The sequence below is a fragment of the Odocoileus virginianus genome, chromosome 28 (assembly GCF_023699985.2).
Source record: "Odocoileus virginianus isolate 20LAN1187 ecotype Illinois chromosome 28, Ovbor_1.2, whole genome shotgun sequence".
Taxonomy (NCBI): Eukaryota; Metazoa; Chordata; class Mammalia; order Artiodactyla; family Cervidae; genus Odocoileus; species Odocoileus virginianus.
Window position 1 is genome coordinate 33,390,983 of NC_069701.1, and position 13,283 is coordinate 33,404,265.

Below are 13,283 nucleotides of genomic sequence, written 5' to 3' on the forward strand. Positions count from 1 at the left end.
AACTGCTGCATTCAATATGTCAGCAATTTGGAAAACTCAGCAGTGGCCACAGTGCAGGAAAAGGTCAGTTTTCAACCAATCCAAAAGAAGGGCAATCTCAAAGAATGTTCAACCTATCAAGCAATTGTGCCTTTCATTGTGTGGACCACAACAAACTGTGGAAAATTCTTAAGGAAATGGGAGTACCAGATCACCTTACCTGTCTCCTGAAAAGTCTGCATGTAGGTCAAAAAGTGGCAGTTAGAGTCAGACACGGAACAACTGAAAGATTTAAAATTGGGAATGGAGTGTGACAAGGTGTACATTGTCACTCTTGTCATTTAACTTCTATGTAGGATACATCATTCGATATGCTGGACTACATAAATCCCAAGCTGGAATCAAGATTGCAGGGACAAGTATCAACATCCACAGATATGAAGATGACACCTCCCTAATGGCAGAAAGCAAAGAACTAAAGAGCCTCTTGATGAGGAGAGGAGATGCAAAAATTGACTTAAAACTCAACATTCAAAAAACTATTCACAAAAAAATACTCAACATTCATGGCATCCAGTCCCACCACTTCAAGGCATATAGATGAGGGAAAAGTGGAAACAGTGGCAGATTTTATTTTCTTGGGCTCCAAAATCACTATGGACCTTGACTGCAACCACAAAATTAAAACACACTTGCTCCTTGGAAGGAAGAAAGGCTATGAAAATTGGACAGTATATTAAAAAGCAGAGAGTCACTTTGCTACAGAGGTCTGTAGTGTCAAAACTATGATTTTTCCAGTAATCATGTGTAGATGTGCTATCTGGATCATAAGAAAGGGTGAAAGACAAAAAATTGAGCTTTTGAACTGTGGTGCTTCAGAAGATTCTTGAGAGTCACTTATACAACAAGGAGATCAAACCAGTCAATCTGAAAGGAAATCAACCACTGACCCCTCCTATCTCAGCTGAGGCATCTATGGATGCTTCCACTGCAAAAGTGCCTAACCATGGCAGATCCAAGCAAAGAGTTTGTAGCTCTACTCCTGGAGGAAGCTCAGAAAGACTGAGGGCTCTGTGTACCCTGGTTCCCCCAATACATGTGTTGCATTCTCCCCAGCAGCATTGGAGGCCAAGGAAGGGGCATTATGGGCCCTGGAGGAGGGGGATGGCTCAGGAATCCACTGGGGCCATCACTTGCCAAGTCAGACTGGAAAGGACAGAGCAGGCATATGTGGCAGAGAGCTGGTGACTGGGGTGTGGGAATAAGAGGGAACCAGCTCTGCATGAACTACCTCACCCAAACTCCCCTGGAGGAGAAGCCCAGTGATAAGATCATCTGAGATGGGATGAAGAGAGTCTATTTCATTACCCCTTAGAATTCCTCTGAATGAGGAGGTGGTGGAGTTGGTGGGTCATCACGAACTCTTCCATGGCCTAGACCATCCCCCAATCGCTATCCTTGGGGCTGCCTTTCCCCAGCTTCAGTCATGTAGTTCTGGAGGAAACTGAGAATCATGTGTGCTGCTGGGTCATGGCCAATGACCATGTAAAGCCAAACATAGGACCCCATGGCCCTGCCAGGATGGCTGATCTGGGGCTGTACAGGTGATCTGAGGTGGGTCATTCAGAGAACACCATTGAACTCTGATAGCTCCGAGCTTCTTTCCTTACTAGGTGATGCCTTGGGGATATAAAACCCTAGGGCAGGTAGCTTGGACTCCCTCACTAGGTGTAGAAGCCTTAAGGAAGAAAGTTGTCAGGCTCAGACCCCCAAAGAAGAGCAAAGGGAAAGAGCGAGGGTGGGAAAGAGAGAACTGATGACTTCTCCTTTCTTGGGTCCAGTCACTGAGATCTCTGTATTTGCTCTGATTCCTGTGTCCTGGATTCCCAGAATCATTTCAATGAGTCTCCCTTTTCCTTGAAGCCAGTTGGAGTTGGGCTCCTCTCAATTTTGATTCAGACTTGGTTCTAGATCCTTCACTCCCAGACACAAACAGAGGCACCCATTTGTTTCAGCACCATTACGAGTGAAACCCTTTATTCTTTACTGAGAATAGGGTGTGCAGACCACCAAATACAGTTCATCAGCATCCTGGGCAGGAGTGCCCTAAGTGTGAGTGAGTGTGTGTTAGGAGTGGCCTTACTGATTCCTGAATCACTCCAAGCGTTTACACTGCCTGTGCCAGGCCAATCCTGTCATTTCCTCGATCAAAGACCGAGAAATACTGCCTCAGGAAGACGTCACCCAGGATCCAGGTCTCTGTAGATCTACTCGCTCGGATCTGTTTAAAGAAGATATAGCAGTCGCCGGTAGAATCCTGGGGAGTCAGAGACACACACCAGTCAGCCTGACCCTTATCAGCGACTCCCCCCAGTATCCAGACTGAGCACCATTCTTGGTTTTATTTCCCTCTTTTGGTAAGTATCAAGTGGTTTTATGAGCTTCAGGGATGTGAGAGTTCATCCAAAACCAAAAAGGGCCCATACATGTGGCTGCCATGAGGAAGGGTGTGGTGAGTGGAGGACTGGGAGTTGGGGAAACAGTGGAATGATAAACAACAAAGTCCTACTGTAGAGAGTAAGGAACTATATTCAATATCCAGTGATAAACCACATGAAAAAGAAAAAGAATATATATTTTTATGTGTATAACTGAGTCACATTGCTGTGCAGCAGAACTTAAGGTGACACTGAAGATCAGCCACACTTCAATACAATTTTGAGAAAAGAACAAGAGTGTCCCCTGGTTCTCCTCACTCCCTGTTTCTTTCCTCTGACTCCTGCTCCTTGTTTTCTCTACAGAGAATGCAGGTCCTCCTCCAGCATCCCCACAATCCAAACTTTATTAAAAAACTATTTTTATTGGAGTATAGCTGATTAATTAACAATATTCTGAGTTTCAGGTGCACACTAAACAGACTCAATTGTATGTTAATGGACTCAATTGTATGTACCTATGTATCCTGGTCCCAAAGATACCCCTCCCATCCAGGCTGTCATATAACTGAGCGGAGTTCCCTGTGCTACACAGTAACTCGTTGTTGGTTATCCATCTTAAATATAGCAGTGCCCACAACACGTTCTTGAAGACTTAACTCAGGAACTCTGGGAAACCTTCGGCCCACACTCACCCTCTTTGGCCACTCCAGGCTTGATTGGGTAACAAACTCTGGTTCCCCATTCCTACCAGTCAGTCCGTATCCCTCATCACCCCTAGTAAGTCCCCAGTGCCCCAGTGCAGAGCACCTTGGGATGCCATTTGCATGGAATCCAGTGCAGTGTTGCCTAGAACCAAGCAACCCTCCATATGGCTCCATGAGTTTGTGGTTTTAGAATTCCTGAAATTCCCTCTGTTCCTCAAAGCCTTCTTTGAGCCCATCAGCCTGCTATGTACTCCCACAGGGAGCTGACATGAAGCCTCCACCCTGTGCTGGGGTGAGCAGTCACTGTGCACCCTTTATTCACCTTAGTATCCAACATCCCCACAGAGGGGTTGGGTACCCCAATTCACAAAGGGGACACCTGGCCAGAGCAAGGGGAAGAAGCAGCCGAGATCTAGGGTGACCATGTAATTTATCATCCAAAGCAGGAAAACTTTGAGAAGGGAAGGGAGACTGTTAATTTATGATGGAACATCACACTGGGATTGTCCCCAGCCATTCTCCTTGTAACATGGCCTATTTCAGGGACTGCTAGTGCTGACTTTCATGTTCATGCACCTAAGGGTTCAGATTGAACTGAAGCTCTCTGAGGACTGAGGGCCTCAGTGTTCCCCTCGCCTTGTGACTCCCACCATGCCAGCATGGTGTGGGGTCTCCACATTTATTTCAGGATGATCAGTGTCCCAGACGGCCCTTTACTCTCAAGTAGTTGGTTCTGTGGGAGGCACTGGCCCAGCCACAAGGCTCAGAGCATCTGCAATGGTGTGACATGGCCTGCAGATGGCGCCCTCCTCCCAGCAGCAGCCCAAGGGTTCCTGCAAGCTCCAGTTTGAGAACCAACCCTCAGTATTGTCCCCTCACCTTGATGGTGTAGGCTTGAGCTGGCAGTGGGTAGTTGATGCCGTTGATGGTGAAGTCAATAGAGGGCAGGGTATTGACCGCAGAACATGAAACATAGTGCTATTAGAGAGAGAGGGAGAGAGGTTGGCCCTGGAGATCCTTGTTGTGTGTGGAGACAGGGAGTGAACCTGGGGCATGACCTTTCACCTTGGAGCCCCGTGGCGTAGCTCCGATGAACCTCAGGATCTTATTGATCAGTCTTCTTGGGCCAAGGATCAGTGATGTCCCGGTGTCCACAATAGCCTCACAGCCGCCAGAACAAGCAATAACCTGTCTTTTCATGGAGATGCTGAGAGACAGTGGAACAAAGCGGGCATCGAGTTCACTCTGAGTCTCTCCAGAGCTGCTCCCTTCCCAACTGTCTCCTAAACAGCCCTTTGTCTCTTGCCCTGACTCTCTTCATCTGCTCTCGACACGGCACCTCCCTTGACATCCTTGAATGCAGTACTTGAATACACCAGGATCTTTTGTACCTTGACACAAGCTGGTCTTCCTTCCTAGAAGACTCCCCTCCCCTTTGACTAGCAAATTTCTTCTCATCTTCCAGATTCCAGCTTAATTGTATTGTTTTCAAGGAAGACTTTCCCCCAGTGTTTATCAGTCTCCTCTCTTGGTCACTCTCTGTAGACCCTTCCTCATGTCTAGCATGTACCAAAGTCACAATTCACTAAGTGTGTGTGTCATTTCTGTGCATCTGCCTTCTTAGATGTGAGGGCGAGTTTTATTCTCATTGCCTCCCTAAAGTGCCTGGCACACAGTGGATGCCCAATGTTTGTCTGTTCAATGAGTGAATGAAGACTGTGAAAATAATGAGAAACATCCAGAGAGCTGTATCTGGTGGGGAACAAATAATGGGTCAACCACAGGGTGAAGATGGAGATTCGCAGGGCAGCAGATTCTCATAGTGGTGGGAGAGAGGGGCTCCTGTGAGAGAGGTTGTCTCCCATCACTGCTCCTAAAACCAGTTCTGACCCTGAGACCCTGGCAAGGAAATACATGACTAGCCCACGGAAACTCCAAAGGACAGGTCAGCTTTTGTCTGAGCGTATCACACAGAATCCTATCAGTTATTGCCTCTTGTCCTCAGGTCACTCCTGGATCCTACCTTTCTGATTCTCTCAGTTATAGCCCCTGCCCCACTCTGTGCCCAGGGATGTGGGGTGTCTTTTTTATTAGTTGTTTTCACGTCTTAAGACTGCAGCCAACCTCTCTCCACTGCTGGGTAGCTTCTCCATAAAGAGACCAGTTTTCCCCATTTGCTGAGGACTTTCCCTGTTTCGTAAACTGAGACTTATCTGTACTGAGAACTTCCTTGGTCCCAGGTAGCCCTGGACAGTTGGTTATCTTATAACTCTGTCCAGGCTGGTGAAATCTTCCCCGATCCTGTTCACCACACTGTAGAGTCCTCTGACTGTGCTCCCCACCTCACAGGGCAGCGGGTGCAGCACTCTCCCAGCTGCACAGACCTCTCTGGACCCTGTGAGGACCCTGGTCAGAGCCCTGGTCAGGAGGCCTGGGGATTATGAACCCATGGGCTGTTTGTGTATCTATGTGCTTGTGTGTTTGTTTGTATGTGTGTTTGTATGTGTCTCTGTGTGTGCTTCTGTGTCTCTGACTAGCTATGCATGTTTATATGCATCTGCTTGTGTGTTTCCATGTGTCTGTGTCATTGTGGGTGGTGTTTATGTCTCTGTGACTATTTGTCTGAGAATGCATTTGTGTGTGTCTGCCTGTGTCCATGTACAGTAGTGGGAGCATCCCTTGGGCTGACCCTCAGAGGGAGAGGCTTACCGGTCCATGTGGACACGCCAGTTGCCTGCTTGGATCAATGGTACCCAGTTGAGTGCTCCCTGGTAGTAGGATTTATCCACCCCACCAAACATCACCACACTGCCCTCCGGCTTGCTTCTGTAGAGAGAAGACAGTGGGGGGATCCTTGGAGGATGGTAACAACAGCACTGTCTGAGAGCTTTGCTTCTCCACCCATCAAGGCCCTAATAAGGTCCTCATGGACAGATGCAGAAATCGAGGCTAGGAGCGATTGAGAACCAGACTGAGGTCGGTTACTGGCTAATGAGTGGCACAGAGGAGGTTAGAAGCTGAGTCACCTGGCTGGGCTCCACCCACTATATCTTCTGAAGATGCCCTGGACCTCCTGTGACCTGAGTGCTCAGACACCCTCAGAGGACAGGGTGCTGAAGCATTTTGGCTTTCCCCTTGTCCACTTTGTCATTTTTCAGGAAAATCAAGGCCTGGGAGTGCTAAGGGTGTGGGATCAGGTCACCCAGAGTTGGCTCCAAAGGCCTGTGACCTCTACTGTCCAAAGGGCCCCACACTCAGAAGGGACCCCACCTCTGCTCTCCCTGTCTTGAAATGCCTAATATTTCTTGAACAAGGGGTCCCACACTTTTGTTTTGTGTCCCACACTTTTGTTTTTCACTGGCTCTTGCAAATTGGGTAGCTGGTCCTGGGCTCGCAGTGAAATGCTAATGAGGAAGGAAAGCTACCCACCATCCTTCTCCTTCCTTATCAAATTCATAAGCAAATCCTAATGCCTTTTCCTTCAACTTGTTTCCTGTTGCCTCTCATTAGTCTTCCTCCTCACTCATCCCCCTAGACCAAGTTACTGATCTTGAGCCCAGGAGCAGGGTTATGTTCCAATAAAATGTTATTTATAAAAGCCAGTGGTGAAGCCAGGTAGGGCCCTGGGGCCATAGTTATCTGGGTTAGATTATCTCTCAGGATACTTCTTTATCAAGTGTTCTATAAATTTCCTACAACTGAAAGCAAATTACAGCTCATTTGGAGAAACGGATTGTCCATCTCAGACTTACTTGCTCAGGTAGAAGGCAAAAACAGGCTCAGAAATGGCACCTTGATTCTTCAGGTTGTCAAAGATGGGGATGCCTCCAGTGAAAGAAAAGTTGGGGTAGTTCAAGCCCAAGACGCCATCAAAAGGCATTCCCTCAAACCCGGATTGCTCCACGCTTAGACCGAATTGCTGGTCAGTACTTACAAGGTCCCCAATCTGTGGGAGAGAAGAGTGATCCCACTTACAGATACGTGAAGTGGGGCTAGGACTGGGCTGGGGTGCATTGCCATTAGATCCTCAGAGAAGAATTGAGGCTGGGCTGTGTCTTCGGTGGACCTCAGATGCGGTTAGACCAAGCTGGGAGGGGAATTTGGGTTCCATTTGTGAGAGGCTGTGAATTTTAAAACATCTGCCCCTCTGAAAAACACCACCTGAGTGAGTCAAATTGGCCTCGTGGCTTCTGTACAGGTGGGGCAACCAAGAGTCAGGCCAGGACCCATCGGTGCCCCCTTGTGGACAAAATGAGCTGAGAGCAGGCAGCCTTCTCTTTGGCCTCACTGTGACCTAATGACAGGAATCTCTGTAAGGTACTGTGGATCTACATCTGTCCAGGAAGACAGAAGCCGAAAACACAATCTTGCTTGCAGGGATCTATGATATTACTGCCCGGGGATTCACTTTTGGGGATATGTGTGTCTTTGTCTGAGTGTGCATGAAAGAGAAAGAAAGAAGGGAGAACTACTCAAGTACTTTGGGGGAAGCAGGCCTTAAGTTTGTTGGACTCTCAAAGGCCCCCTAGAGTGAGAACTCATTTATCAGGCCCCCTAACTTCTCAGGCCTCCAGTTTCCCAGTCTGGATACCTGAAGCCCTTGACTGCCCCGAGGGTCCCCAGATCAGTTTTATCCTGTCCCCAAACACCCCACAGCAACTTCAGTCCTGAAAAGCCAGTTGAGCTCCACTGTTTACCACATGTGTGTCCTCAGCAAGGCCCTTGCTGTCTGCACCTCAGTTTCCTCATATGTCTCATGAGCTAATCAGAGTAACTGCTGTGTGGGGTTGTTGCAGGACTAAACCAGTTATCACCTGAAAGTGCCTGGAACAGTCTGAGAATATAAAAGTGGGTGCTTTTTTCCCCTCTTCTCGCTCCCAGCAAAATGAACCTTGAACTGCTCATGGGCAGAGAAGCTGCAAGTCCCCATCTCAAGCCACTCTCTGGGTTAGCTAATCTGTGTGCTCGTGTGTCACCACGGGCACTGCCTCCCCAGGGACAGGATCCTGTGGGTAAGATGGCCATTATCTATGGGAGTTAGGCTAGGAAGGGTCCTGCCAGAAGGTCCTGCATCTGTTTTGCAAGCAGTGGTCACTCCATAGCCAGTCCTGACTCAGCATTTGTTACACTGTTACCCGAACGGTGTCACGAGCAACAACTCCCTTCATCCTCCCAGAACCATATTCGATGCTGAAGGTCTTTTGGGTAGGCCGGAAGGTGGAAGACTCAAGATGTCTGAACAAAACGTGTGAAGCTGCAGACACAAGAGATAAGTGTCATCAGGTGCCAAGGGTGCAAAACAGGGTGGCAGGGCAAGGGAAAGATGGTATGGGTACAGGGTGTCTGTACTCACAACAGAATTGGTTGGAGCAAAGGACGGAGGGCACCCACAAGTCAGATGATCCTGTGTCAAAGACAACCTGGAATTTCTGAGGGGGTGTTCCAATGGTGATGTTACCCACATAGACCATCTACAGGGAAAAGGAGGGAGTGGGTTAGTGCAGAACTGGCTACCCTCTATTCCCACACTCATGCCTCCCTCTGGATGTCACATATCTCTTGAGATCACTTTCTAACCACCGTGCAGCTCACTGACTTTGGTCACAGAGGTGCCTGCATTTGATATATTTTTCCTGTGCTACATGGTATGCAGGATATTGGCTCTGACCAGGCTTTGAAGTGGTACCTCCTGCATTGGAAGCACAGAGGCATAACCACTGGACCTCCAGGACCACTGGACCTCAGAACCACTGGACACCCAGGGAAGTCCTGGTGCCTTCATTTGAGAAGCTCTGTAGTCTCTTCAAACCCAGCCTTAGCACCCCCTTCTCCAGAAGGTCCTTCTTGATCAACGTCAGCCACTCCCTCTAAACTCAGACCACATCCAATCAATACCACACAGGTGACCCTTTCATTTGACATCTATTTACTAATATGCCTATCTCTCAGGCTGGCATGAGCATTCTTGAAGACAAAATAAGCCCTTTCTGTAATCTAAAAACAGTAACCACTGTATTAGATACTTATGGCCTTACACGGAATACGGGTTCAGTAACTTTTTATGGCTGTGGTTCTTGCTTCTGTGGAAACTGAATTCCTCTGCCTGGGGATTCACAATTGCTTTGCATTGGTTCTACCATTTGATCAGTGACGGTTCCCTCTTCATCTGTAACTGACTGACTCACTTATTTCAGAGGGAACAATCTCCCTCAAACTAATGACACATCTTTGACACAGAAATGGATATTTACCTGCCACCTGGTAATTGCCAGGCCCAGTCACAAAGACCAACAGTTGAGGATGAGAGTGTGTTCTCCTCTGGGTGGGGTCCCTGTTTTCCAGTGTTTCTGCCTCCTGCAGGAACCCCAACCCCAACATCCCACCTGGCACCTCCAGATGAGCCCTGGTGCTAGTCTAGAGCACCAGGGGGCGCTGTGGAGCACCGATCCTCCCCAAATACTCACATCCTCTATGTTTCCCAGGGGGTGACTAGTTATATTTGAGCCAGGAGAAGAAGTCAGGTACAGTCTGTAAGCATGTTCCTTCAGGAAATTGTTCAGCATGTTTTTTTCACTGTGGGTTTTTCTCATGATCTTCACTCTCGTTAGAGGTATTCTTTACCGAGCATTTGACAAAGAAAACAAAGAGGAAGCTACAATTAGCTGTCAGTGTTCAGGTAAAACTGTCGTTGTAATGGCCCTGTGTATTTTCTAATCATTTTTATGAGGCACATTATTATCAGAATTTTATGCATATACCATGACAAAGACATAGGTTTGATTACAGGTTCTGTTCTGCAATCTGGGATAAGCCATATGACCATGTGGTGTCTCAGTCTCCCCCTCAGTAAAATGGTGGAATATAACAATACAAACCCTCCAAATAGAATATCTTGGGGATAAGTGAAGTGATGGATATAAGGTACCTGATAAATAGGAAGTCTCAACAATGACAGCCATTAGCATTGCTGTTGCCATCCCACTGTATCCTTCTCATAGAACCTCAAGGAAGGAGGTAGAAGGGGGACTCTTATGCTCTTTTACAAGGGAGCAATTTGAAATGCAAGAGGTTACTGAGTTGGCTGTGGTCACACTGCTTGTCAGATATAAAACTGTATATCAAACAGTGTATCTTTCTCCAAGTTGAAAGAGAAGAGGGAGTTGAAAGAAGAATCCAGGAGATAGGGAACAAGTAAGGGAAATTCAGAGGCTCAAGAAGGAAGGATGAGTCAAATGAAAAATTAAAAGAAAACAACACAGAGAGAAATACACTCACAGAAACTTCCAAAGAGATGAAAAGGTTAATGATAGTGATACAGAGATGCAGACATAGACATATACACACTGAAGTAGACAGGGAACAAAGAGGACATGTTGAATAAAATGTAGAAAAGTGCTATTCCACAGGACATCTGCATAGACTGTGCACTGAACAGTTGTAAGGAGTTGCATTTTCAATAGGTCATGACTGGACCCCAAGAGTTGTGCAACCATGCAAATCTACACCAAGACCCTTGGGATCCACAGTTCCTAAAGCAAGGTACTTATCAATAAGTAAGGGTTGAACTTTAAGACTGTCAGGGAAATATTCCATTCCCATCTAAACCTGATGGGTGGAAGAATAATCAGATGAAAAGAAAAATCCGAGAAAGGAAGATGATGCAGCTTACAGTCCCCATACTTACTTGACTATGCACTCTGAGAAGGCCACCAGCCCGAGGAGCACAAGCCACTTCATGCTTCTTTCCTGGCTCCAAGTACTCAGGGAAGTTCGGGTTCTTAGCATGTAGTGGTGACCGGGAGCCCCTAGTTATATATGCTCTGACATGCCCTAGTTTTCCCCTTTATGCCACTAATAGATCTGATAAAAACACAAAGCTTTCGATAAAATCTTTACCTTCCTCAGTGTCCTTGGTGAGTGGACTTTGAAGCTTCTCAGAATACAAAAAATTGAACCATAATCTCTTCCCTGAAGCTTGGCTGGGAAATCTAACTGATCTGCATGGACATCTAAGGAGATGGAGAACCTTGCCTACTTTAGGAAAAAAAACTGCTAAGAACATCATGAAAATGGTAACTAGGGGCCATACTCGACATTCATGGTTTCATGTCATCTTCCTAGCCACTTCATGAGATATGCATTGCTGTCTTCGTTGGAGAGGAGATTGCTAGGAGGATAAGTTGTCAAATGGCAAAGTGAAGACTTCAGGGACAGCCCAGGGACATACAACTGGCCTTAGGTAGTGGGTCTAATGGCAGAGATCAGGGGCACCTGTGATGTCAGTCTGCATCAAAGATTTAGGGCAGAGCAGTACTTCAATTGCATGGGTTTCAGTATTGGAAAAAATGTCATATGCATCCACAAGATATTTTATATCATCCAACAAACATACAAGGAAGAACTGTGTGCTGGGTTCTGGGTTAAAGGCTTCAAAGTCAAAGTTGATCAAGACAAAAGTAGTCTTTATCTTAAGAGAGCCAGCAGTCTAGTTCTCACAAACTCATGGCCCCAGGAGGCAAGAGAAATGATAGTAGGACTAGGTGGCCATGCTGGACCCTGGGCAGACCCCTGGGAGCAGCCTTTCCTCCACTTCAACCATGCTGGAAAGCAGGCCAGTTGGCCATGTTTTCAAGAGAATCAGAAGTTTGGATATTTATGTACAATCTACTGATTTTAATGTTAGCAACTAATTTTTGTTCCCGAAAAAAGAGTGGGAACAAAATCTCCACAACGATGTGCTGAAATCAGCCTTCAGTCTCTGCAGGTTTTTATTTCTGGCCTAGACTTGGGAGTGCAGTGGGGACAGAGAGGAATTTAATTCAAGTTGGTTGATTTACAAAGAGACTGATTGCATACTGAACATGTTTGTTTCCTTTCTATTCATAAAGAAAGATCATCAGGGACATACAAACCAACAAATTTAACTGCTGAAGATAAATGGATATATTTCTGATATAATTTCCCCCATAGGGTCTATGTCATGAAAAATTTTGTCTGCCAAAGCAAACATACAAAAAAATAATTTTGAAAGGTCATCCCAGTCAAAGAAGACCAAACAGCTGTGGCAACCAAAGTAAAGACAGTCGTGTTTAATGACTCATACAGGACTCCCAGGGCCTATTCCTGCATGAGATTTATCCAGGCCTGTCCCTTGAATACAACAGTAGCCTCTTCTGTTGCCAGGTATATGTAGGTGGGGCACTGTGTATTAATCCTCATTTTTGCATATTGTTTAAATTCAGTTTTGGTGGTTAAATCCCAACAGGGGGAATATGACGTCACTAACAAATGACATACATGTATGCCCTTTGAACTATGGCCTTGGAGAAGACACTTTTTCTTTATTTATTTTTATTCATTGGAGGCTAATTACTTTAAAATATTTTAGTGGTTTTTCCCATATATTAACGTGAATCAGCCATGGATTTACTTGTGTTCCCCATCCCGATCCCCCCTCCTGACTCCCTCTCCATCCGATCCCTCTGGATCATCCCAGTGCACCAGCCCTGAGCACGTGTCTCCTGCACCTACACTGAGCTGGTGATCTACGTCACTGTTGATACTATACTTGTTTCAATGCTATTCTCTCAGAATATCCCACCCATGCCTTCTCCCACAGAGTCCAAAAGTTTGTTCTGTACATCTGTGTCTCTTTTTCTCCTTTGCATTTAGGGTTATCATTAACATCTTTTTCTTTTTTTTTTTTTCTTTTTTTTTTTCCATTTATTTTTATTAGTTCGAGGCTAAATACTTTACAATATTGTAGTGGGTTTGTCATACATTGACATGAGTCAGCCATGGATTTACATGTATTCCCCATCCCGATCCCCCCTTCCACCTCTCTCTCTACCCAATCCCTCTGGGTCCTCCCAGTGCACCAGGCCGGAGCACTTGTCTCATACATCCAACCTGAGCTGGTGATCTGTTTCACTATGGCAAATACACATGTTTCAATGCTGTTCTCTTGAAACATCCCACCCTTGCCTTCTCCCACAGAGTCCAAAAGTCTGTTCTGCACATCTGTGTCTCTTTTTCTGTTTTGCATATAGGGTTATAATTACCATCTTTCTAAATTCCATACATATGTGTTAGTATGCTGTAATGTTCTTTATCTTTCTGACTTACTTCACTGAGTATAATGGGTGCCAGTTTCATCCATCTC

At 46.2% G+C, this 13,283-nt stretch overlaps 1 protein-coding gene across 1 annotated transcript; it reads right to left on the minus strand.

Annotated features, from left to right (window-relative positions):
• Positions 1–2,115: 2,115 nt before the first annotated feature.
• On the minus strand, positions 2,116–10,906 carry LOC110144412 (pregnancy-associated glycoprotein 1-like). Its single transcript, XM_020904364.2, has 9 exons — positions 10,806–10,906; positions 9,586–9,736; positions 8,475–8,592; positions 8,257–8,375; positions 6,874–7,067; positions 5,831–5,947; positions 4,187–4,328; positions 4,001–4,099; positions 2,116–2,296 (listed from the first exon to the last, which is right to left on the minus strand). The coding sequence occupies exons 1-9, from the start codon at positions 10,904–10,906 to the stop codon at positions 2,147–2,149; spliced, it is 1,191 nt and encodes a 396-aa protein (XP_020760023.2). The 3' UTR covers positions 2,116–2,146.
• Between the last annotated feature and the right edge of the window lie 2,377 nt (positions 10,907–13,283).